Below are 25,297 nucleotides of genomic sequence, written 5' to 3' on the forward strand. Positions count from 1 at the left end.
CCAATGTGAATTATAAACAATTAACATTAAACAATACTGAATTCAATCATCAAATATAGAAACAAACAGACAACAAAAAATATGGATGTTGATTCATCAACTTGCATCCTTTGTTGTTTCATCAAACACTGCAAATCACAAACTTCCTACGCGTTGATGGCTGACTGTAATTGTTCAAGGCTTTTACCTTTGGTTTCTGGAACTACTAAGACTATAAATAATATAGCTAGTGCATTGATTGCAGTAGGGGTGTTCAAAATATTCAGTTAACTGAACCAAACTACTAACTGAACTGTATTGAACCATATTTTAACTGAACCACTTAATAAAGTTTTGAACTGAACCATTTTTTAAATACCAATTTAAGTTCAGTTTAAAACCAGTTTCTGAACCGGTTTAAGTTTATGAACCGTTTTTTCTAAATATCACAAAAACAACCTCTGAAGCCCAAATTCACAAAATGCCAAAATGGAACCCATGGCAAAAGCGATTGCAAAATCGATGATGAAGATCGAACCCTAGCCCCAAATCGATCCCAAATCACAAATTCACAAAATCAATTCACTTATTTCACATTTTGGCATTTTGATGAGATTCTGAATTTGGAAGCTGGTCTCTGTAAACATGTTCTATGTATTTTGATATTGCTCTTTTGCTTGAACCGTCTTTCTCCTTCAATGCTTCAATTGCTGTGTATATCATCTGCAACAAACAAAACAAAGATAGTGAATCTTGTTAGTTAGTTCATAATTATAATTATTTATCAAGATTTAAGAGAGAGAAACATAGGGTTTAAAGAGAGAGAAGATTACCTCAGCATAAGGTGGGTGGTTGAAAGAAGAAGGAGGAGAAAGTTGTTGTGGTGGTGGAAGAGGGTGGTTGTTGGGTTCGACGGCGAAGGGGACGGTGTTGGGAGGCGGAGCTGGATGTTAGGCTATTTAGAGAGAGAGAGTGTGAAAAAGTTTTTTTTTTTTTTTTATTATATGAAGGAAGAAGAGATAGATGATTGAAGGGTTAGGTGGAAATGTGAAATAAGTGTGAGGTGTGTGTGGTGAAAACCACATCAAGAATAATCTGGTTCAAAAATTGGTTAAAAATGAGCAAACCGGTTTAAAACTGTAAACCGGTTCGAAACCGGTTCGAAATAAATAAACCGGTTTAAAACTGTAAACCGGTTCTGAACCGGTTCTAAACCGAACTGGAACTGGTTTGAAAAATTAACCAGATTTTTTTAAAGTGGTTTTAAAAACTGAATTGTATCCATTAATGTGGTTCAGTTCCAATGCAGTTTAGAGCCATGAACACCCCTAGATTGCAGCATAAAGAATGAAGGTACCTGAAAATCATTAATTCAAGTAAGTTGCATGTTCTATAGGTTTCTTGAACTTAAATGGAAAAATAATTATCATATTATAATGCTTATCATTACTTGTTTAAATGAAATAAAGCTGGAAAAAATGTATTTACCATAGGAGCTCCAACCCATGAGAAAGTTGAAAGTATAGGAGCATAACCATGCACCAAACCAGTTCACTAATGTGGCTATACTTCCGGCCTGCCCTTTAATATTGGCAGGAAATATCTGAAACAAAAGGTAATATTTGAGCAAAATTGGTGCCACCGTTTTACCAAGTAGAATCATACTATTGCTCAAAAAAAAAAAAAGTAGAATCATACTAATTCTAATAAACCTGATAAAGCATACACGTTTTATAACAGGCTTATATAGCTCCTCCCGAAATCTAAGTAAAAGATAAGCAAAGAAGGGACTGGATGAGGGCGTACCTCAGACATCACAACCCATGGAATTGCTCCCATTCCTGTTGAAAACGATCCTATGTAGACCTAATATCAGCAGTAGAAAGAGCAATGTTACATGAATTCATATTTATGAGATACATATAAAAAACGCATCAGCAGAAAAAGATAATGTAGCCATACCAATATGCCGGTTACGGCAAGTGCTGGGACTGCTCCCACAGCCACATCATGAACCTGTTACTCACACAAGGATATCAATTTTACATAAATATTAGGAATAAAAACTTGAAGCTGTAATGTTCTTAGTTGGGATGTACCTTGAGATAGAATGCAACTGCAGTAAATATACATCCTGCAACCAATCCTGATCCAGATACCTAATTGAAACCCAAAAATAATAATAAGAGTATCATACATGAAGCGGAGATAAGCAAATGAAAATAAAATTAAGTTGTTTGTGCTTTTAATTTACCAAAAGTAGGGGCTTCCGGCCTGCTCTATCTATGAGGGCTGCTCCAACACCTGTGATCACAATCTGAAAATAAAAATCATGATTGAGTTGGATTTGGAGGAAACACAGATCAGATTTTCCAAGAATTATTGGTTAATTTAAAAATAAGAACCTGAAGGATAGCGTATATTATACTCCCCATCGCAGAAGGAAATCCTACCATAAAAATACACCAATAAACCAAAACAAAATAAAAATCTGAGTTCTTCATGAAGGTTATTGAAGTTTTAAAACATGATTTAATTTGGAGCTATACGTTACATGCAAAAAGTGATATGCAAGAAAGTATGATGGTGTTAAACTTCGAATGAAGAGTTACAATTACAGAATTAAGTACCTGCTAGATCAAAAATACTGCTTGTATAAAAGCAAACACCATTGATTCCCCCTAATTGCTGGCAGACCATAAGCCCTACCCCAATCTTGTCATGAATAGATCAAAATTAGTTATCTCTATGTCTTAACTCTGTACTTGCTTGGACTGAAAAAATATACGAAGATGAAAATTTTGATTGGAAATCACATGAGATTTGCTTAATACAACAATATGAGAAGGTGGAAAATAAACTATCATTTTCCACACAAAAGCCTTAAAGAAAACGAACTAATATCAAAAGTGGAATTATAATTACCTACCGTGAGTGAGCGCAAATATCTTTGCTGAAGCAAATCCAGCCGATTCGGTTTTGCGAGCCGTTCTAAACTAGTTATATAATCCTGTGTGGCAGTGAAAAATACACCAACTTAAAACGGCATTATATTTGGAATTCTGTCTTTGACATTGTGCATGAAGCCTGAAGGCAAGGTCACAAAAATATATCCAACAATAACACATGTTAACCTGAATTTCTTCTGCTTCTTGAGATACATCAGCATCTTTTCCACGAAGTATTTGCAATGCTTCCACAGAATCTTTCGCACGTCCTCTCTTTGCCTGCAGTCATTATTTGGTCAGTACTCAGCACTCTTGATATGATAATCACTTCATACTTTACTCTAAATATATGAAAATTTATTACTTACCAGCCATCTAGGAGACTCCGGAATGAAGAACAGACCTAAAAGCAACACAGCAGTGGGAACAAGGCCTGCAATTGCAGACACTTATCAGATACTGAAAAGTTTCAATTAATTTATAATATTATAAATTTGTATTTTCTCCATATAGTCTTCTTCTTAGTGGAATTATATTCAAATTGCGAAGAAAACTGACCGATTATAGCTAAAGCCCTCCATGAAAGTACTGTTCCAATTATGAATGACCCAGATGCCCCACAAACAATCATGAACTACAAAAGAAGATGAAGAAGAAGAAAAACAAATTTCTATGTCATTGCTGTCTTATTTCATATTGATTTAGATACTTATACATAAGTTATTAACTTATTATCATGAACATGAAGTTACAATGTGTAGCAAAAACATACCTGATTTAAGGTAGTCAAGGCTCCTCTGCGTTCTTTTGGTGCAATTTCTGCTACGAAGATAGGAACCTTATATATATAATACATCAAATGTAAGGTCACTTTAATAACTTGAACATATGCAAGTGTCTTAAAATGGATTTTTCAGAATCATTTCATTGAAAAACTAGAACTAAAACTAACCACAAATGAAAAAACTCCCATTCCATATCCTGTTAGTAGTCTCCCAATATCCAAAGGAACTATACCCTATATATATAAGAGGTAAAAAAAGGTTCGGTTAATCCTTCGAGAACGGTTATGAGTTATGACAAAAAACATCACAAAAGTTTTGTGGTAAGAACCTCAGAAAAGTAAATAACAAGCCACCCTGCAATACTGAAAGCGCTTGACACTCTCATTGCCTGCATATATGTTGCAAAACCAACTTTTTATTTACCTTGAATACCTCCAAATAATAATATAATTAAACATTTGGAAGTTAATTCCAAAACAACCATCTTATGTTTCCTGAAATTACCCCCTTTCGTCCAACGAATTCGGCAATAGGTCCACTTGTTATTGCACCAATCATCGCACCAAAAGTCAAGATGGAGCCAAATAAGGAGTACTGCATTGTGCATACATTCATTCAACGAAAAGCAAAGAAAATAAATTAAATCCAGGTCTGATTTTCCAGCACTGGGATCAAATTAGCTCAGTTGGTATGGACAATGCGTAAAATATGCAAGGTCCGGGGTTCGAACCCCGGCCACCACCAAAAAAAAATTATACAAACATGTTGAGTACATGATAATCATGGTTCATGATTTTGACATTCTGATCAATATGTTGAGTACATGATAATCATGGTTCATGATTTTGACACTAAAAATTAAAATTGTGTTGCCAATGTTTACGTCTAAGTTTTTTACATCACTAACATTCATTTTAGTTTTGATAAGTCAAGGTTTATAATTTAAGAACATTATATTAATTTCTTGCTGCAAATTGCTTAATAAACTAGGAGAAACTTGATGAATTAAAAATTGTTTAGGGAACTACTTATTATATTTCTATAGTTCTGCCGGGATCAAGTTGGAGAGGGGGTCATAGTTTAGGACCAAATTAGTAGTTTATTCTCTATGTTTTCATTAGGCCAAAAGATTATGTAATTAAATTAAATTTTCAATAGCTGCTGGCTTACCTCTTCCAAAGACAGATTAAGATCCCTCCTGATAGCATCTTGAGCTGGAGATGAATATCCAGTCTAGAAAAACAAAAATAACAAAAATAACAAAAATTCTATAAAACTCTTGAAATTGTATAAAATAATTGCTGATTTACAGAGTAGTAAAGACTTACACAAGCACCAAATTCATAAGAACCACAAACTGCAATGAATGTGGTGAAATAAAGCATCCATGGATAATGATGATCTTTGTTTGCATGAACAAGTTGGTTTTTGTGTTCCCCTATCAATGGTTCTCTCATTCCATTATGCTTACCATCCTCCATTTCCTCTTTGATTTCCATTTCTGTTCCTATCTGTGTGCGTAGTACAATTTTAGGTCCTTTGTTAGTTGGTAGTATTGATGATTATGGTAGTGACAGTGTCTATATATTGGAAACACTGCAATGAATGCTGCTATTTTTTTTATATTATTGGTGTAGTGATGAACACGTACTCAAATAAATACATTCGTGATAAACATGTTTTTATATTATTGGCGTAGTGATGAACACGTACTCAAATAAATACATTCGTGATAAACATGGATTTCACATAAAATGTTCTCAGATTTGAACCACTAACCTTTAACAAATGCAAGTATTGCTATAGAAGGAAGGTAATTTATTTAGGTTTGATTACTTTGGAAATCCCTTAATACTTCAAAGATTTTTAACATCTAGAACCTAGCTGGATCTTATCTGTAAGACTGTAGCAAAAATGATCAAGGGGATACAAGAGGAAATTTGGCTGATGTTTAACATTGAGAATCAGCATTTGAATATAGGAAAAAATTAATGGGCATTTGAATGATTTTTTTCTTTTAAGGGAATCACTCCTCATGCATCTCTTTTTCTCTTCATTTTAATAATAACCGGTTTTCTGCCATTTGTGTTTTTTGTTTTTGTTTTTTTGTGATTTCATGTTGTTTGTAGATCAATTTTGATTCTTTAAATATTCATCATTTTGACATTTACATTATTTTGAATCTCTCACTTTTGTGTGATAACATTTTACAATTTTATGTTATTAACACGGCAGCAATCAAGATATTTAGACACTTTATTTTTTTTTACACTCATTTAACACTTTATCTTTTGTATCTTTTTTTTATACACTCGTATAAGGTTTACACCAAGTATTTTCTAACACAAGTGTGTTATCACTTTTGTTGCATATTCAAGTTTTTCACTCTTTTTTTGTTTTAATTGAATTTTATTTTTATTTTTTATCTACTCCACTGATTTGAACGCATATTTTGTTAGGAAAAAATGTTTGTTTTTCTCGTTAAAGATCTCCAATATAAATTTATTTATGTTGTGCATTTGTTTATCATGAGACTCTAATGTTGTTCTCTTCTATGCAATCTTTGACTTCATTTGGTTATCTATCAAATTTTTATCTATATTTAAAAATTTGTGGGTGTTTTTTATACGGTCAATGTTAATAATTGTTATTATTATATGTTGGAAATGAAATTCAAACTATTAACCTCCTTAGTATTCTGATCGTTAAATCTCAACGTCAATCACTAAGTCAACTTTATATCCTTGGAATTAGTGTAGTAGTAATTTGTGTAACTACATAGTCGGATGAAGAGTAAATACAATCTTATTCTTTTTTGTTTGGTGTTAATCCTCCGATTTTTAAGAAAAATAAGCTCTGACAATTCGTAGTTTTAGTGAAAAGTAAAGTAATGTAGGACAAATAATACTAATTCATTTTTTGAGATTGTATTAATTTTTGAATATGATCTTTAAAATATAGAAATATTAATGAAGTTTATTTATGTGTATTATTAATTTTTTATCACAATTTTTTTAGATTAAGTCTTATTTAAAATTTTTAGAGATATACACAAAATAATGAAAAATCTTGTTGGGCCTTACAAATATTCCGGGTCAGAATCGGGCGCCCATTCTAAAACCCTTCTCTAAATCTCGTTTCATTTCACATTTCTTCCATCTCTGAACCTAAAACCCTCATCGCCCCCAAACCTCATTTCTACGATTCGCTTCAATGGCTACCTCACTCGCTCTCAGAAACTCTTCTTCTAAACGTCTTTCTCCTTTCCTCTTCTCCTCTCAATTCCACACTTCTCTCACTCGTTCACCGATTTCTCAATCACCTCTCACCGATGACGCTACCCATTCTTCCTCCTCCATTCCTTGGTGGAGATCCATGGCTACTTTCACCAGAACGTAATTCTCTCTCTAACACTTTCTCTCTATTCAATTTTTCGAAATCTGAACTATTGAATTTGTTATTGTTTTTTGTTTGCAGAAAGCCTCATGTTAACGTCGGAACTATTGGACACGTGGATCACGGAAAAACCACACTAACTGCTGCAATCACCAGAGTAAGTATTTGATTTCTCCGATTTATTGTTTTGATGTTAATTGAAATTTTAAGTGAAGTGAGGATTTGGTGTTTGGTTAATCAGGGTTTAGAGGTGACGAAATTGATTGATTTTATTTTGTAGGTGCTTGCTGATGAAGGGAAAGCAAAAGCTGTGGCGTTTGATGAAATTGATAAGGCTCCTGAAGAGAAGAAAAGAGGGATTACAATTGCTACGGTTCGGATTTTGTTTTTTGTTGCATTTTGTTTGTTTTGTGTTTTGCGTTTTGAGATTAATTTTATACGCACATGCATTTAATCAAATCATGCCACATAGATATTTGTGGAACTCTCTTATAAACGTAGCACTGTAAAGGGGTTTGATTGGATATATGTGTAACAAAAAGTTTTACACTGTCGGTGCATCCTTGTTTGTTTTTTTATGGCAATGTAACTAATTGTTTGTTTAATTTTCAGGCACATGTTGAGTATGAGACTGCGAAAAGGCATTATGCTCATGTTGACTGCCCTGGACACGCCGATTATGTTAAAGTAAGGTTTACATTTGGAAAAATATCTCCAATAAATGTATTGTTTATGATTTAATTTCTATACAGTACTTTATATATATGTTTAACTGTTTTTTGACCTATTGGAAATAGGTATTGAGAAGTGATGTTTTGATGTTAAAATATGATTGGATATTGTGCTTTACACTATCTGTTTTTATATATACTTGCTAATTAATTAGCTTAATGACGCAAGATGGCTATGTTTTTAAGATTTATGAAGCGGTTGAATATTTTTTTACCCAAGGATTATTTATAATTAAAGGTGGTGGAATGAGCTCAAATAATTTAGGCTTTAACACAATTATGTATTTGATCCATGTCATAGAGATTTGATTAAGTTTTATTTTGGTCGTCGGCTTCCTAACACAATCCTCTCCTTTTATCCTCGCTTGGGACGGAGCCTTGGGGCGGTAAAAAACTAATATGGAAATAAAATGAGCATAGCGGATATGAGAATGTTGCATTGAATATGTAGCAAGACTTGACAAGATAGGATTAGGATCGACCTATCGTAGAAAAGCTGATGGAAACTCAGCTTAGGTGGTCTGGGCTTGTGGAGAAAATACCCGTAGAGTAAGGAGAGTAGATAAGATGAAGGGATGTTGAAAATCTATAAGAGAAATTATTAAGAAAGACCTAAAAATTAATGAGTTTTTAATATATATATATATATATATATATATATATATATATATATATATATATATATATATATATACATACACACACACACACACACCGAACATTATGGCGTCGTTTGATCCATGTAGCCATCATACTTATTGTTGGTGGGATAAGAATCGGTTGTTCGTTGTTGTTGTATGTTTTAACAGAATTCTCAATATTGTCAATTTGGGTGTTTGTGTAACTCCATCCTCTATTAAAATTGAAAATGCAAAGGAGAATTCAAATTAGTATGTATCTATTTCTAATTCTAATTCTAACCATAATATGTAAGGTATTAAAAAAATAAAAAGGTCACTTAAAAGTTTGTCATCGTTTTGCTGTGTCTCAGATGACAGATTTGTGTTGCGCAGCTTAAGTATTACAGCATGCCTTAATGTCTTATCGGGTGTTTTTATATTTGTCTTCTTTTATGTAAATCACAAAATGATTTTTTTTCAGCCATCAACACTATTTGATGAGGAATGCTTCTGCGGTTTTGCGTTTGTTCCGCTATGCATTTATCAAATAATTGTTTGTTTTTGCAGAATATGATTACTGGAGCTGCCCAAATGGACGGTGGTATCCTTGTTGTATCTGCACCTGATGGACCAATGCCTCAAACTAAAGAGCACATTCTTCTAGCTCGCCAAGTAGGTATTCTTTTAGGTCTACCGTTACTTCCTTGCTTCTAAGGTCATCATTCATTTTATTTGTACATGAATTGTGCAGGTTGGTGTGCCATCTCTTGTGTGCTTTTTAAATAAAGTTGATGCTGTAGATGATCCAGAGTTGTTAGAGCTTGTAGAAATGGAGCTCCGTGGTGGGTTTTTCTCTAAGATTTCACCTTCCCACCCTTTTCCCTCTTCATGATAAGAATGAACCTTCGTAGCTTCCTGTAGTCGTCTTCGTAATTGTTAAATTTTGAAGTTGATTTTTGTTAATCATCTATCTGGCAGAGCTTTTGACCTTCTACAAGTTTCCAGGGGATGATATCCCTATCATTAGAGGTTCAGCATTGTCTGCTTTACAAGGTACAAATGAGGAGATTGGAAGAAATGCCATTTTAAAATTAATGGATGCCGTTGATGAATACATTCCTGACCCTGTTCGCCAGCTTGAAAAGCCTTTCTTGATGCCCATTGAAGATGTATTCTCAATTCAGGTAAAAGGCCATGGGTTCTTTTTTTGTTATCTTAAATTTTTGAAGAATGCAAACTCATTGAATTAAATACGAGCTCGGTTATTGTATTCTTACAGTACATGTTAGTCTTGGGGTATTTTTAATCATTTGTTGTTTAGCCTTGAAATTGACACGGCCCAATGCAGCATCTATTCAATATCAGTTGGATGCGATACCTTGACAAACATTGTTGTCTCTTTTGTTCAATTTTTTTATTTAAAAAAAAAAAAAAAAGAGAGAGAGAGAGAGAATATCAAAGTATCACAATCTACCTTGATTTCATATCCAGAATGTCATGTCTGCTGCTTTACATTTTTAATTATTTTTTTTAAGGGACGAGGAACAGTTGCTACTGGTCGTGTTGAACAAGGAATCATCAAAATTGGTGATGAAGTTGAGGTTTTGGGTATGACACAGGTATGTTGATTGAGTCATTTACTGGATTTATGGCTGCCCTTGAATTCTCGTCATTCCTCGTGCTTAATATACTGAAAGCTGATTTATTTTAATTATATATTTTATTTGCTGTTGGTGATGATTAATGTTTTATTCTTGTTTGGACATTGGTCAGTTTTTTATTATCAGAGTTTTGATAAATTCCTTGCATTGCAATGGTGTTTCCTAAAACTAAGTTTTTCCTGGTAGGGTGGTCCTCTGAAAACAACAGTTACTGGAGTTGAGATGTTCAAGAAGATGTTGGATCAAGGACAGGTAAGTTACTGTTATCTTCATATTGAGAGATATTTACATAGTGTATATTAAACTAATATGGATTTTCACATTTTGTAGGCCGGTGATAATGTTGGTCTTCTTCTCCGTGGTCTGAAACGTGAAGACATTCAACGTGGTCAGGTTAGAAGAAATGAACAAGCTTTTCCTCTTTGTTAGTTACTGTTGCAAGATTGAAGAGAACTTTATATTAATCTGTTCTTGTTTCAGTAGAAATTTGTAGAGTTCTCAAATTAAAATGCTAGAATCGATATACCACTTTACTGACGTTGTCTTGTTTTGAAAAGGTCATTGCTAAACCCGGTGCTACAAAAGCATCCAAGAGATTTGAAGCAGAGATATATGTACTCACAAAGGATGAGGGTGGGCGACACACTGCTTTCTTCTCTAACTATAGACCTCAGTTTTACTTGAGGACTGCTGATGTCACCGGAAAAGTAGAGTTGCCAGAAAATGTTAAAATGGTTATGCCTGGAGACAATGTTACTGCTGTGTTTGAATTGATCGTGCCTGTTCCACTTGAACCAGGTTGGTATATAATTTAATGAGGATGTCATTCATTTTTTTTTCTTTTATTAAAAAGGACAATAAGGATGTTGTTTTTGCATGTTACTCAATCAACTCCCATTTTTTCATATGTTGCAATGTTATCCTCATCATAGGTTGAATTTATTATGCACTTTATGCTAGAGTGTGGAAAGCTCACCACTTGTTATTTTATTTTACAGGGCAAAGATTTGCCTTGAGAGAGGGTGGCAGAACAGTTGGTGCAGGTGTGGTGTCGAAAGTGATTAGCTGAAAAGCGCTCTAAGTGAAATTTTAGACACATTCACAACAAGGGGTTAGAAGCCCCAGGACCTGACTATTCTATTGAAAACACAAACCCTGTGATATTCAGCGGTAATTGGATGAACTGAGTAAATTTTAGAGAAGGTTCATTTTTGTAGTTCATAAATTGTCAACTTGCTCTTGATCAAGCCTAAAAAAAACATGCTTTTGATAGCTGCAGACTTTTCCTGCTTTATGAAAAATAATATGTGAATGAATCCTCTCTTTATACGTTAACAGTCTGAATCGTAATTGTTGGGTTTTGCAAATCTTTTATATTTTAAACATTCCTCATTTTGTTTCAAACTTCATTGTTTTTTTAAGCATTGCTCATTTCGGTTGTTTGTTTCCGATATTGATAGGTTGAAGCATGATTGTTACTTGTGCTTATGATATCTTGTGTCTGAACTCCAGCATTGCGATATTAGCACCCAAATTATTTAGTGTAGACAAAACTCTAGCATGTCTATATATCTGTCATTTATTTCTTCTATAGGATAAATTAATTGGTTATACAAGGTTGCAGATATCAATTGATATCGCACTAGTTTAAGGGAATTACATCTATACGGGCATTTTTATTATTTAGTCAGAAATCAATTATTTAAATAAAATGAATGAATCTCTTCAAAAATAAAATGAATGAAATCAATTGTTTCTCTCGTTTGTTCCATCACGGATCGTGATAACAATTCATGTTTTTCAACTTTAACGTATGCTCAACATTATTATTTTTTTAATCTTTTTAACAATTCATGTTTTTGTTCTTCACTTGATTTATGGATGTTCATTTGCAACTACAATTGTGGTTGGTTTTTTTTTTTTTTTTTGCTTTTTTTACGTAGTGCATTATGTAATTTAATAATGAAGTTTATCACTTAAAAATTAATGAAGTTTATCAATATAGTATGGGAAATGCTAGGAACACTTGCTCACACACTCTCTTTTACACACTCTCTTGGTGTATGGTTCCACGTGTCCCACCTTTTCAATTTTTTACTTCCAACCGGCTCAGCAGGTAGAGATATGTTTCAAACACAATAAGGATGTTTTATTTATGCAACCCAGAAAATTTGGAGTGATGCAATGTTTTTTTTATGCAATGTTTGAATGTTAGCTAATATTTCAATAGAAAATCGATTGAATGCTTTGCTTTATACAATTAATAATTGAAGATTTGAACATGGCAGTTGTGTAATCTTTTCTCCATGGCAGCAGCGGTCCGTTTGCAGAGATGGTTTTTTTTTGTTTTGACAAGTGCAGAGATGGCTTTTGAGATGCCAATAATAAAAAATAAAAATAAAAAAGTAATAAAAACATTTCATTCTTTAAATGCCGGTAAACAAGGTAAAGAGATAAATAAGTGGAAACGTGGCACCATACACATGGAGAGTGTTAGTTGGAGAGTGTTTGAGTGAGTGACCATAGCATTGCTCATATAGTATTTATATATTTTCCTTCACTCTAAAAGTAACTTTCTCATATAGTGCTGGTGCACATTCATTGATGCCATCTCAAATTATCAAATTATATGTTACTTTGATAAGTTCACACAAATTAAGAAAAAGAAATTATAAGTTCTTTTATAGAATTATTCTTTAGTAATGATATCGACAAAAAAAAGTAAATGAATGGAAAAAAAATAGTAATAAATACCAAAGTGTATTATAGGAAAATTTCATTTATATTGTAACAATTTTTTGGGTTAAAATGATATATTGTGTGATGGGGAATAATGTAGGCACAATTTCTAGCTTCTTTGTTCCTTTCCTTAGTGTGCTGCACAAGTGTCCATTGCACCTACGATTCAAGTTAAAAGCGAAAAAAGAGCTTTTAGTGGAGTATGTGATTGATTTTGGCGATGTATTCTTGACATGAGTTCTTATTTTATAATAATTATTATTGGCTTAACTACTAAAGAAAGTCAGTTGCTTGATTCCATAACAAAATTCTATATTACAAACTACAATACCAAGCAATGCTTCCTACATCAAACTATGATATTACTATTAACAACAGCATATGATTCTTGACCAATTGTTGTCTTAAAGATTTCTTAGTGGAACTGGAATTGTTTAGCCATCATCACTTTAGAGATCCAAATTTACAGTTCAACAAACTACATCTTTGGAGATGTTACTCAAGCAATACTTAGCACTGCAACTGCTAGCAATGCCGCAGAGCCGACGTAAATATCTCTAATCCTTTTATCGAGTTTCTGAACCATTTCCTCTTCTTTCAAACCCAACTTCCCTGCATTCTTGCTGATGCTGACAATTGTGGCCCTTAGCTTACTTACTGCCCAAGAAAGCCAAACTAACCCAAATCCTAACCCGGTATTGAACAAGCTGGACGCAGAAAGAAGAACCCTTCCACAAGCTAGTTTACAGATTACAGATAGAAGAACAGCAAGGCCTGTCCCAGCAATGCCTGCAGAAATTTGTGTAAGAAACTCAGAAAGCTCGGGACCGGATTTCTTCAGCGAAGGAATCATCGTTTTCCAACTTTTTTTCTTGTTGACCATCAAGGACAAAAGGCTCTCACATGCATGTGAATAGTTTTTGTAGAGATCCCTTTCTCTGTCAATTTTCTTGTTCTTCTTTTGTGATGGTTTGAGTTTCACTTTCTTAGGACTGCAGAGCAAAGAGAAAGTACATTAACTTTATATCTGTTGAGCTAAAAATTACTGTAAGCAATTAGGCATTGTATATTTCAGTAGGTATGTAGGTCAGACTACGAACAACTTGGTAGATGCATTCAACTTAAATGAAAGCACTAATGTGGCCAAACAATTGAAGCTGAAAAGTGTAGTTCATCATGTTGAAAATTTATCTGTGGTTCCATACTTTCATACCCTTGTCTAATGGTAGTATTAAAAGAAACTCTAAAAGAAGATAATCCTTTCTCATCGGACAGGTATTCAAAGAATCAGTTTAGATGGACAATCCTCATAATCTCAGGTATTCATGAAATAAAAAATGCAAGACAGTTATGCATATGTTCAATCTCTCATTAAATGAAAAGCCTTTACAGAAAACATCCATTTGTCTTGCAAAGAATAGCGTGATTGTCCAAATTTTTGAATAAAAAGTAGCTTCCAAAAGAAACATTTACAATAAAAATTGGTTAATCAGAAGAAGAAAAAAAAGTCAATTAAAACAGATACATAGAAACCAAAATATATAATTTGTGTCTGCTTTGTTCTTGAGAATGGATTCTCATTCTTTAAAAGATTACGAGTTATTTTCATTGACTGGAATTTTTTCTCATTGCTTTCCATACCAAACTTAGAAAGCAGTACTTTTGCATTATTCAAACACAAATTAAGCCTAAATACAATAACAGTTATTTCCTCTAGCATATGATAGTGCTCTGTGAAGCTCACTGAAACACAGGAACAAGAAATATGTTTAAATTTTAAACCGCCAAACTACACATAACAATAAGTCTCAATTTGACTATTGTCAACTCAAACAACCCTCAAAGCATTCGATAACACCTAAAACACCAGAAAATAAGATTTATCTGCAGCCCACATTCTTCTTTCTGTGGTGAATACATAAGTTTTTTTTCTTAAATAGACTTTTAAAACTTAAACAACAGAAAGATGCAAATGCACAACATTTATATGCTAAACAAGGCTGGAAGACCAAAATATCAGAGCATATCACAGTAAAAAAAGGTCAACAATCAGGAATAGTAAAATTTTCATAGTGCATACCTCCTTAAAGGAGCAATTAAGGTTGATTGCATCTTCACTGTAGATGGACGACTCTGTCCTTCTGCTTCATTGATATCCATTCTGTCCATATAGAATCTCAGCACATGTACTTGATACAAAACTAACAATAATAGAATGCCAAATCAAGAGACTAAAAAGTGGTATATGATATCTATTACCGAAGAACATAATGAAAGGATCACAATGTAACAAATGTATTGAATAGTTCAAGGCGAACAGCTCTAGAAGAAAGCTGATTCAACTATCATGAATAAAAGGTTAAAATCTATAGCTGGTCTTCATACATGAGCCCCTCTATTAGAGAAAGGTTATCAATTAAGTTCTTACGCATTCCTGTTTAATGCCATCCCTCAGTTGCCAACATAATACAGTGAGATAGACCGACATAAAATTAGTGTAACGAATAGGAAACAAAATGAAAATGAGTGTATGTGTGTGTGTGTGTGTGTGGCTTGTATGTGTCTGTGCGTGTGTATGCTGGAGCTGAACTAAAATGTTTTTTTTATCATATATAGATCAAATTTAAAACGATTGTCAAGAATAAGTACCGAAAATTTAATTCAGACTAACTAAAAGTAACATTACAGTCCTATCAAAACAAGTAAAACAAGAGGTGGGTAATTTCTTGACGTCACAGAAGTGTATACTTCATTCTTTCTGATCATGCGGCTCACGTGAATACACAAAATATGCGCAGGGGTTAATGCAAAATAAACCAGGGACGGTTACAACTGAAATATGGTTCTCAAAGTTTGTTATAACCGCAAAAAGTTATTAAAACGGGGTTATTTTAAGTTAAAAAAATCCAGATAGTCAGATATGAGTTGTCTTCTATTTTCTCTGGTTTCTTACCGGAGGACCGTCTTCTTTTGGCTGAGCATTAGACCTGCTTTCCCATTATTTCTCTCCCTAACTTCCTTTGCACCGCTACAAGTTTAAACCTAAGTTCCTTTACCCTACAGCAGGCATCCGCTATCAATTATGCACAACTTCATTTTCTACTAGGTGAGATCAGCAACATGTATCAAATGATGGCATAATACACTATTAAGCCTTCATCATTAAGACATGTTTTTTATACGCAAATGTTAGTTGTTAATAATTATTAGTAATGTTAGTTTCTAAGGTTTGAACCCTGAGCCTCTTGGTTAGAACTCCTATAGCCTCCCTTACCTCACCTGCCGAAATACGACTCTAATATTTACAAAACATCTAAAAGGATAAAATTTTGACAATATACTAGAGAAGAGATGTATCATTTGCAAACATAATGCAATTCTTAATTAGATGTTGAAAATCTTATAAACATAGAATGGTTGATGCTGATCCAAATATCAACGTAGATTATAAAGAAAATTAGATGATAATTCTGTTTTTACCTGCTGAAGTATGGAACAAGCATTGAGTGCTTTTCAACCTTATGTAAGCTCTTTGACATGTATGACTCAGCAACTACAGAAAGAAGATCTTTCATCTGAATCTCAGTACCCATAAATGTGATTTGACCATCAAGATCAACTGTAATCTTTGAAGAAAAGGCTGAATCTTGAAGAAAATACAGCAAAGGCTTCTTGAGGTCAAATTTGTCATCAGGGTATAAAAGAGATGATGAAAATGGTTGTTGAGGTTCATCAATGCCTGACAACTGCAATTTCATCAAGTCTAACATCAAGGATATGTTTGCACTATCTTTACGCGATTCAGCGGTTCCAGACTTTAGGTGCTTTGAAATTTTATCATGCTTAGTGCATTGTTCAACAATGCCAAAGCCTAAAAGTACAGCATTTGAGCAGGATTCTGTAATAATCAAAAGTAAATAATGTTACTCAAGCCAGAATTAGATACAACATAAAAACATAGGAACTAGCAACATAAATCATCTCATGCATTCATCTGCTCTCATGTTTCCGTGTCAATGAAACAAATTGGTAATATACTATAATTTATGAAGCACTGAAACATACACGACACTGACACATCGACACTGATAAAAATTTGAAAAATGGAAGAAATTGAATGTAAATACATGACACATGCATTGTCATCGTGTCAATGTGCGCCACTAACACGCATTCAATATGCAATATCGGTGCTACATAGTATACAACATCTGAGAGAGAAAGTCAACATTCACTAGTTCTAATATATGATAATGGTTGAATGATAATCAAGCGTTATAGAAAAATAAACGATAAAATGGTTAGATGAAACATACCTTGGGTGTCAACTGATACAGGCCATTGAGGTGAGGAATTAACATTGACAAAGTGATTGTCATCAAACCATTTATTTTGGGTTTCCATCGACTCGGCAGATAGACTTGGCTTAAGAAAAGGACACTGGTAACTGAGCACGTCTGGTTTTGCCAAAGAAGAAGGAAAAAACGTTTGATAGTCCTGTCATGGAAAATATTAAAAATGAATAACAAGCAATTCAAAAGTTATGTATGCACAATTGTCCAGACTATGAAGCAAAACTAGCAATATAGTAGCAACCATATAGACAATAAGTAGCAAAATGTTTCAAAAACTAACGCTGTGAATACAAGGAAGAGTTTGTAACGGAATTTGTTATGCAACCTTTGAATTGTGCAAATTAAGAAACTTAGAAACTAACCTCCCCAAACTTTCCCCCGAAAGTTAAACATTTATGAAAGGATGTTGCTAATAATACGACAACAACAACAACAACAACCATAAACAATTAGAAAACATGAAGAGATTTAGATATGTTACCTTGAGATGAAGTTGTTGTTGTTGTTGTAAGACAAGGCCTGGAGGGTAGGTATGAGAGGCCATCGGACACAGTCTCTGCACCATCTTCTGAAGGAAATCGAGATGAAGATTTTGTTAAGTAAAGTTCGATAATATTATTAATATTTGTGTGGCAGACATAAAATAATACGATTAAGATTTTTATATGACCCACTTGTTTTGTTTGTTTAATATTCAAGAAACTTCCAAAGTCGTTCAACCAATGGCGGGCATGAGCCTGAATCGGAATCCCATACTAAACGACAAAACCAGCTGCATATGTCTCCATACATTTTCAGATTTCACGATTAGTAGTAGTTGAGAGAGGCATACCGACGTGTAGTACGTTTTTTTTTTTAATTACTACTCCCTCAGTCTCATTTTAAATGATTATTTTGTTCATTTCACACCTATTAAAAAAAAATAAGTGAGTATTTTGTTCATTCACATCTATTAAAAAAATGTATAAGTGAAAGAACGAAACAAAATGATTTTGAGTGTCCTTGTCAAGTATTGGTGCATTCCTCTTTGTCATAAATGCAGAGTAAAATACTCCCTCCGTCCCTATATGTAACCACCCATTTGACTTTATTTTTGTCCCTAAATCTAAACTCATTTTCAAATTACTAGATGCATTTATTATTATTTTCCTAAACATACCCCCTAATTAATACTACTAATTTATCTTGAAATTTAAAAAGTCAAATTTAATACTCCCTCCGGTCCTATTTACAAGAGAAAGTTGACTTTTTAGATACATTGAATAATGTATGTATATAGTCCAGAACCTAAACCAAATACATAAATTATTTAATGTATCTAAAAAGTAAATTGTCTCTTGTAAATAGGACCGGAGGGAGTACATATACAAACAAAGGACAATGTGGTAATATTAACACATAAAACAGACATAATAACTACACTGACAGCTTTTCTTAAGAAATGTGAAAAAAGTAAAGAGTGGTTACATTAAGGGACGGAGGGAGTATATTGGAGTGGGAGGGGTGAAATTAGTGTATTAATTAGAGTTATAATTGGATAAAAGTAATTAATATTGTATTGAAAAGTAAAATTGATCTTTTTTTTGTTGCAAATAGTTCACTTATTATGGAACGGATGGAATAAATATCATACTCCCTCCGTTTCAAAATGTTTGACTAAAGTTTTTACATATAAATTAAAAAATATAATAATGATGTCAAAAGACATCACAATTATGTTAAACTAGTCTTATTTATTATTGATGTAATGTTTTGGAAGTAAATGTGTAACGAGTAGCCACTGTATTATATCAATGTATCGAAATTCAAAAACAATCTCTGATTATGCATTTCGTTAATTAAAATAGTCACTCACATTAAAAAGTTCTGTTAATATTGTCGTATCAGTCTTTCACTATACTTATTTAATGTCATGTCAATCTCTACGAGTACTTACATCAGTCTCTATAAGAAAATAGTTATTGTCAATATTGAGATACTATTTAATATCACGGGTTATTTTGACTAACAGAGTGCGCATTCAAACACAATTTTATAATTTTGATACATTCAAAGACTACTGTGTCTACTCGTTCTATATTCAGGATCAAAATGACTATTGCCCCTAATAGTTTCTCTTCCAATTTTTCTTTTTCTTAACGTTTTTACCACTTTTCATTATCATTATTACATATCAATCAATTAAAATGATCAGGGCTGGCTCAAGGGGCGGCCATTAAAGCATTGGTTTTAAACCTCCAAATTTTTTAGCCCTCATATTAGGTCCTGAATATTTTTCTCGCTTGAAATATATTTTTGTAATTCAAAATTTTTAAAAATTTTCGCACCTAACTCGGTTATTAGTTATATAGAGAGTTGTAGACTTTTAGTTCATCTTACAAGTTTAATCTCAAAGGTATCTACTTTATTGATTATAGGGTTAATATGTCTTTACCCCCCTGTAATATAGGCGAGTTCCGGTTTTCCCCCCTGTAAAAAAGATTCTTTCGATTCCAACCCTGTAATATAAAGATTCCGTCGAAAACCCCCCTGAGCACATTTGAGACCCCCCCAGCTGATGACGTGGCATGACGTGGCGCGCTGAGTCACCTTTTCTGCTGACGTGGCGTGCTGACTGTATAATTATTTTTATTTTTTATTTTTTTTAAGGGTACACGTGGCATTTGTCATTTTTTTTATGTCTTTACCCCCCTGTAATTTAGGCGAGTTCCAGTTTTCCCCCCTGTAAAAATTTTAAAAATAAAAACTAAAATCTGGAAAATTTAAAAAAATAATTATTTTTTAAAAAATGCTGGAAAATTAATAAAAATTGAAAACAATGAAAAAAATACAAAAAAAATTTAAAAAAATTAAAAGTCTGGAAAAAAAATTCACATGACATATGTGTATATACATACCACATCATTAAATCAGATTATTTTTTCGAAAAATAAAATAAAAAAGCAGAAAAGACATTTAGATTTTTATCGAAATTTAAAAAATTGGAAAAAAGTTCGGATTTTTTTTTAAATTTAGAAGATATTTAAAAATACTGAAATTTAGTTTTCAAAATAAAAAAGTTTAGATTTTTTTGCGAAATAAAAAAACTGGAAAATATTTAAAATTTTTAAAATCTGGATATATATTTTTTTAAAATCCAATTATAATATGAAAATTAAATTTTAAAAATCATATAATCTGAAGAAAAAAAATTTGATTTTAGTTTAATTAAAAATTTAGGAAAAAAATCTGAGAAGCTTGAATTACATAGGAATATTTTTGTAAAAAGAATTATTAATGCGTGTAAAATTTTAAAAAGTGTCCGCTTACACTCAGGTTCATCGAGCTCGAAAGAGCTTTATGCTTGCTGCTTGAGCAGGGAGTTGTTGGCACTTGGGTTTGTTATTGTGTTGGCAGTCAATCCATTCGCTAAAATTAAATCCTAATTGTTTTTGACAAATGTTCACTGTTCATATTTTTTTTGTAATCTGGTTTCGTCCCCGTACGCGGGTTCGCTGGGTTATGCTCATGATTAGTGAATTTTTGTTAGGATATTTTAGGACTGTTTTGCTTGGTCTGATTTATAACGATGTATTCCCGTTTTGGGTTTTACCTGGGTTAGGTTTTATGTCCCCCCCCCCCCCCCCAGTCTTTGTATCTCTCTCTTTTTTTTTAATGTATTTTTCTTTTTGCTTAATTTTTTTTTAAAAAGCGTCTTATTTAAGAGACATTAAAATTTAAAAAGTGAGTACCTCAAGTTGCTCTTCCAATGTCTTTTGAACTTCGCAAAAAAAATCTAAACTTTTTTATTTTGAAAATTAAATTCCAATATTTTTAAATATCTTCTAAATTCAAATTACTAGATGCATTTATTATTATTTTCCTAAACATACCCCCTAATTAATACTACTAATTTATCTTGAAATTTAAAAAGTCAAATTTAATACTCCCTCCGGTCCTATTTACAAGAGAAAGTTGACTTTTTAGATACATTGAATAATGTATGTATATAGTCAAGAACCTAAACCAAATACATAAATTATTTAATGTATCTAAAAAGTAAATTGTCTCTTGTAAATAGGACCGGAGGGAGTACATATACAAACAAAGGACAATGTGGTAATATTAACACATAAAACAGACATAATAACTACACTGACAGCTTTTCTTAAGAAATGTGAAAAAAGTAAAGAGTGGTTACATTAAGGGACGGAGGGAGTATATTGGAGTGGGAGGGGTGAAATTAGTGTATTAATTAGAGTTATAATTGGATAAAAGTAATTAATATTGTATTGAAAAGTAAAATTGATCTTTTTTTTGTTGCAAATAGTTCACTTATTATGGAACGGATGGAATAAATATCATACTCCCTCCGTTTCAAAATGTTTGACTAAAGTTTTTACATATAAATTAAAAAATATAATAATGATGTCAAAAGACATCACAATTATGTTAAACTAGTCTTATTTATTATTGATGTAATGTTTTGGAAGTAAATGTGTAACGAGTAGCCACTGTATTATATCAATGTATCGAAATTCAAAAACAATCTCTGATTATGCATTTCGTTAATTAAAATAGTCACTCACATTAAAAAGTTCTGTTAATATTGTCGTATCAGTCTTTCACTATACTTATTTAATGTCATGTCAATCTCTACGAGTACTTACATCAGTCTCTATAAGAAAATAGTTATTGTCAATATTGAGATACTATTTAATATCACGGGTTATTTTGACTAACAGAGTGCGCATTCAAACACAATTTTATAATTTTGATACATTCAAAGACTACTGTGTCTACTCGTTCTATATTCAGGATCAAAATGACTATTGCCCCTAATAGTTTCTCTTCCAATTTTTCTTTTTCTTAACGTTTTTACCACTTTTCATTATCATTATTACATATCAATCAATTAAAATGATCAGGGCTGGCTCAAGGGGCGGCCATTAAAGCATTGGTTTTAAACCTCCAAATTTTTTAGCCCTCATATTAGGTCCTGAATATTTTTCTCGCTTGAAATATATTTTTGTAATTCAAAATTTTTAAAAATTTTCGCACCTAACTCGGTTATTAGTTATATAGAGAGTTGTAGACTTTTAGTTCATCTTACAAGTTTAATCTCAAAGGTATCTACTTTATTGATTATAGGGTTAATATGTCTTTACCCCCCTGTAATATAGGCGAGTTCCGGTTTTCCCCCCTGTAAAAAAGATTCTTTCGATTCCAACCCTGTAATATAAAGATTCCGTCGAAAACCCCCCTGAGCACATTTGAGACCCCCCCAGCTGATGACGTGGCATGACGTGGCGCGCTGAGTCACCTTTTCTGCTGACGTGGCGTGCTGACTGTATAATTATTTTTATTTTTTATTTTTTTTAAGGGTACACGTGGCATTTGTCATTTTTTTTATGTCTTTACCCCCCTGTAATTTAGGCGAGTTCCAGTTTTCCCCCCTGTAAAAATTTTAAAAATAAAAACTAAAATCTGGAAAATTTAAAAAAATAATTATTTTTTAAAAAATGCTGGAAAATTAATAAAAATTGAAAACAATGAAAAAAATACAAAAAAAATTTAAAAAAATTAAAAGTCTGGAAAAAAAATTCACATGACATATGTGTATATACATACCACATCATTAAATCAGATTATTTTTTCGAAAAATAAAATAAAAAAGCAGAAAAGACATTTAGATTTTTATCGAAATTTAAAAAATTGGAAAAAAGTTCGGATTTTTTTTTAAATTTAGAAGATATTTAAAAATACTGAAATTTAGTTTTCAAAATAAAAAAGTTTAGATTTTTTTGCGAAATAAAAAAACTGGAAAATATTTAAAATTTTTAAAATCTGGATATATATTTTTTTTAAATCCAATTATAATATGAAAATTAAATTTTAAAAATCATATAATCTGAAGAAAAAAAATTTGATTTTAGTTTAATTAAAAATTTAGGAAAAAAATCTGAGAAGCTTGAATTACATAGGAATATTTTTGTAAAAAGAATTATTAATGCGTGTAAAATTTTAAAAAGTGTCCGCTTACACTCAGGTTCATCGAGCTCGAAAGAGCTTTATGCTTGCTGCTTGAGCAGGGAGTTGTTGGCACTTGGGTTTGTTATTGTGTTGGCAGTCAATCCATTCGCTAAAATTAAATCCTAATTGTTTTTGACAAATGTTCACTGTTCATATTTTTTTTGTAATCTGGTTTCGTCCCCGTACGCGGGTTCGCTGGGTTATGCTCATGATTAGTGAATTTTTGTTAGGATATTTTAGGACTGTTTTGCTTGGTCTGATTTATAACGATGTATTCCCGTTTTGGGTTTTACCTGGGTTAGGTTTTATGTCCCCCCCCCCCCCCCCCCAGTCTTTGTATCTCTCTCTTTTTTTTAATGTATTTTTCTTTTTGCTTAATTTTTTTTTAAAAAGCGTCTTATTTAAGAGACATTAAAATTTAAAAAGTGAGTACCTCAAGTTGCTCTTCCAATGTCTTTTGAACTTCGCAAAAAAAATCTAAACTTTTTTATTTTGAAAATTAAATTCCAATATTTTTAAATATCTTCTAAATTTAAAAAAAAATCCGAACTTTTTTATAATTTTTAAAATTTCTAAAAAAATCTACTTTTTCATTTTTATTAATTTTTTAATTTTTTTTTTGGAATTTTTTCATTATTTTCAATTTTTATTAATTTTCCAGAATTTTTTTAAAAAAATAATTATTTTTTTAAATTTTCCAGATTTTAGTTTTTATTTTTAAAATTTTTACAGGGGGAAAAACTGGAACTCGCCTAAATTACAGGGGGGTAAAGACATAAAAAAAATGACAAATGCCACGTGTACCCTTAAAAAAAATAAAAAATAAAATTAATTATACAGTCAGCACGCCACGTCAGCAGAAAAGGTGACTCAGCGCGCCACGTCATGCCACGTCATCAGCTGGGGGGGTCTCAAATGTGCTCAGGGGGGTTTTCGACGGAATCTTTATATTACAGGGTTGGAATCGAAAGAATCTTTTTTACAGGGGGGAAAACCGGAACTCGCCTATATTACAGGGGGGTAAAGACATATTAACCCTTGATTATATGTATCTTACATTCTTTTTTTCTTCATATTTATATGAACATGATCTTGTTTGTTGAAAATATATTAATAGATGTTGTGTGCAACTAAAATATGCAAAAGTAAAAAGTTAATTTATTAATATTTAGAAAAAGTTAAATCAACCCACCTAAATTAACGTTACGCTTAGATCTTCTAAAAAATAAAACACACTCGCCAATTCCAAACCAATACCACCAAACAAACTCAACTTACTCAAGACTTATTTAAGATGGTTGATTCTATTGACCCGTGTAACATAGCAAATGGAAAATAGTAACACAGGGGAATCATGAACTATGTCATCAATCCCACTGATCATAAAAGGCTCTGAACAATTAAAGATCACAAATTTCTCATTGCTAAAAGGAATTGGTAGCGGAAAATACATAACATCACAACCATTTTCTGTAGGTGGACACGATTGGGCCATTTATTTTTACCCAGATGGCAAGAACGAAGATGAGAACGGTGCCTACGTATCAGTCTTCATCGTGTTGATCAGTGACACCAGCAAAGATGTCAAAGCTCTTTTTGAATTGGTTTTGTTGGATCAGACAGAAAATGAGAAGCATATGGTGCATAGCCAATTTCAAGGGATGCTACCAAGTGAAGCTTACACGTTGATATGTTGTGGGAGTATGTGGTAAGTATATGTTTAATTTGTGTTTTTTTTTTCTTTCAAGTTTCATTGATTTTGATCTCAAATTTATTGGGCTAATCAAGTTTTCATATTCCTAATTCTTTTTTTGGTTACAATTTCATATTCCTAATTCAAAATATATGTTTGTTGAATTTATAATTTATTACTAGCTAATTTATTTTGATGATTAATGGATGAATCTTAGTGGATATTGATTAAGTGTATGTTTGATGATTAACTCATCTAATTTGAACCAAGGGTAAAGGAGTTGAAGACTCTAGGTTTAAACATAGAAAATCATTAAATATTTAATCCAACAATAAACTTAATTAAAAAAGTGTAGTTTGAAATACTAATTGGTTTGTC

General features: G+C 32.3%; 3 protein-coding genes across 3 annotated transcripts; 1 reads left to right on the plus strand and 2 right to left on the minus strand.

Moving 5' to 3' along the window:
- Nucleotides 1-10: 10 nt before the first annotated feature.
- Nucleotides 11-5,269, minus strand: LOC146910021 (sugar transporter ERD6-like 7). Its single transcript, XM_085722958.1, has 19 exons — nt 5,041-5,269; nt 4,883-4,945; nt 4,217-4,306; nt 4,041-4,100; nt 3,880-3,945; nt 3,700-3,765; nt 3,486-3,561; nt 3,296-3,360; nt 3,114-3,206; nt 2,909-2,989; nt 2,610-2,694; nt 2,385-2,428; nt 2,234-2,296; nt 2,079-2,138; nt 1,942-1,995; nt 1,786-1,845; nt 1,468-1,582; nt 1,319-1,336; nt 11-244 (listed from the first exon to the last, which is right to left on the minus strand). The coding sequence occupies exons 1-19, from the start codon at nt 5,209-5,211 to the stop codon at nt 147-149; spliced, it is 1,428 nt and encodes a 475-aa protein (XP_085579084.1). The 5' UTR covers nt 5,212-5,269; the 3' UTR covers nt 11-146.
- A 1,600-nt stretch (nt 5,270-6,869) lies between these two features.
- LOC146910022 (elongation factor Tu, mitochondrial-like) lies at nt 6,870-11,487 on the plus strand. The gene is made up of 12 exons (XM_085724967.1): nt 6,870-7,107; nt 7,190-7,265; nt 7,389-7,481; nt 7,721-7,795; nt 9,027-9,131; nt 9,211-9,301; nt 9,438-9,643; nt 9,995-10,078; nt 10,307-10,372; nt 10,451-10,513; nt 10,678-10,918; nt 11,119-11,487. Exons 1-12 carry the CDS (start codon nt 6,926-6,928, stop codon nt 11,187-11,189), a joined length of 1,353 nt encoding a protein of 450 aa, XP_085581093.1. The 5' UTR covers nt 6,870-6,925; the 3' UTR covers nt 11,190-11,487.
- Nucleotides 11,488-13,133: 1,646 nt separating this feature from the next.
- Nucleotides 13,134-17,799, minus strand: LOC146910023 (uncharacterized). The gene is made up of 5 exons (XM_085724968.1): nt 17,696-17,799; nt 17,176-17,356; nt 16,340-16,757; nt 14,940-15,020; nt 13,134-13,851 (listed from the first exon to the last, which is right to left on the minus strand). The coding sequence occupies exons 1-5, from the start codon at nt 17,777-17,779 to the stop codon at nt 13,359-13,361; spliced, it is 1,257 nt and encodes a 418-aa protein (XP_085581094.1). The 5' UTR covers nt 17,780-17,799; the 3' UTR covers nt 13,134-13,358.
- Between the last annotated feature and the right edge of the window lie 7,498 nt (nt 17,800-25,297).

This window comes from Medicago sativa, chromosome 7, assembly GCF_051527215.1.
Source record: "Medicago sativa cultivar Bolivia chromosome 7, Bolivia_mono, whole genome shotgun sequence".
In the NCBI taxonomy this organism is placed as follows: domain Eukaryota; kingdom Viridiplantae; phylum Streptophyta; class Magnoliopsida; order Fabales; family Fabaceae; genus Medicago; species Medicago sativa.

What these genes read in the sequence shown, in the direction of transcription:
- LOC146910022 (XM_085724967.1), top strand. Translation starts at nt 6,926, where the DNA reads ATGGCTACCTCACTCGCTCTCAGAAACTCTTCTTCTAAACGTCTTTCT. An exon ending in AGATGTTGGATCAAGGACAG is followed by an intron (nt 10,373 to 10,450) that starts GTAAGTTACTGT and finishes CACATTTTGTAG; the next exon opens with GCCGGTGATAATGTTGGTCT. An exon ending in GCCTGTTCCACTTGAACCAG is followed by an intron (nt 10,919 to 11,118) that starts GTTGGTATATAA and finishes TTTATTTTACAG; the next exon opens with GGCAAAGATTTGCCTTGAGA.
- LOC146910023 (XM_085724968.1), bottom strand. Translation starts at nt 17,779, where the DNA reads ATGGTGCAGAGACTGTGTCCGATGGCCTCTCATACCTACCCTCCAGGC. An exon ending in AACAACAACTTCATCTCAAG is followed by an intron (nt 17,357 to 17,695) that starts GTAACATATCTA and finishes TTTCCATGACAG; the next exon opens with GACTATCAAACGTTTTTTCC. An exon ending in TGTATCAGTTGACACCCAAG is followed by an intron (nt 16,758 to 17,175) that starts GTATGTTTCATC and finishes TGATTATTACAG; the next exon opens with AATCCTGCTCAAATGCTGTA.
- LOC146910021 (XM_085722958.1), bottom strand. Translation starts at nt 5,211, where the DNA reads ATGGAAATCAAAGAGGAAATGGAGGATGGTAAGCATAATGGAATGAGA. An exon ending in GATATTTGCGCTCACTCACG is followed by an intron (nt 2,695 to 2,908) that starts GTAGGTAATTAT and finishes ATTCATGACAAG; the next exon opens with ATTGGGGTAGGGCTTATGGT. An exon ending in CATGGGTTGTGATGTCTGAG is followed by an intron (nt 1,583 to 1,785) that starts GTACGCCCTCAT and finishes CTTTTGTTTCAG; the next exon opens with ATATTTCCTGCCAATATTAA.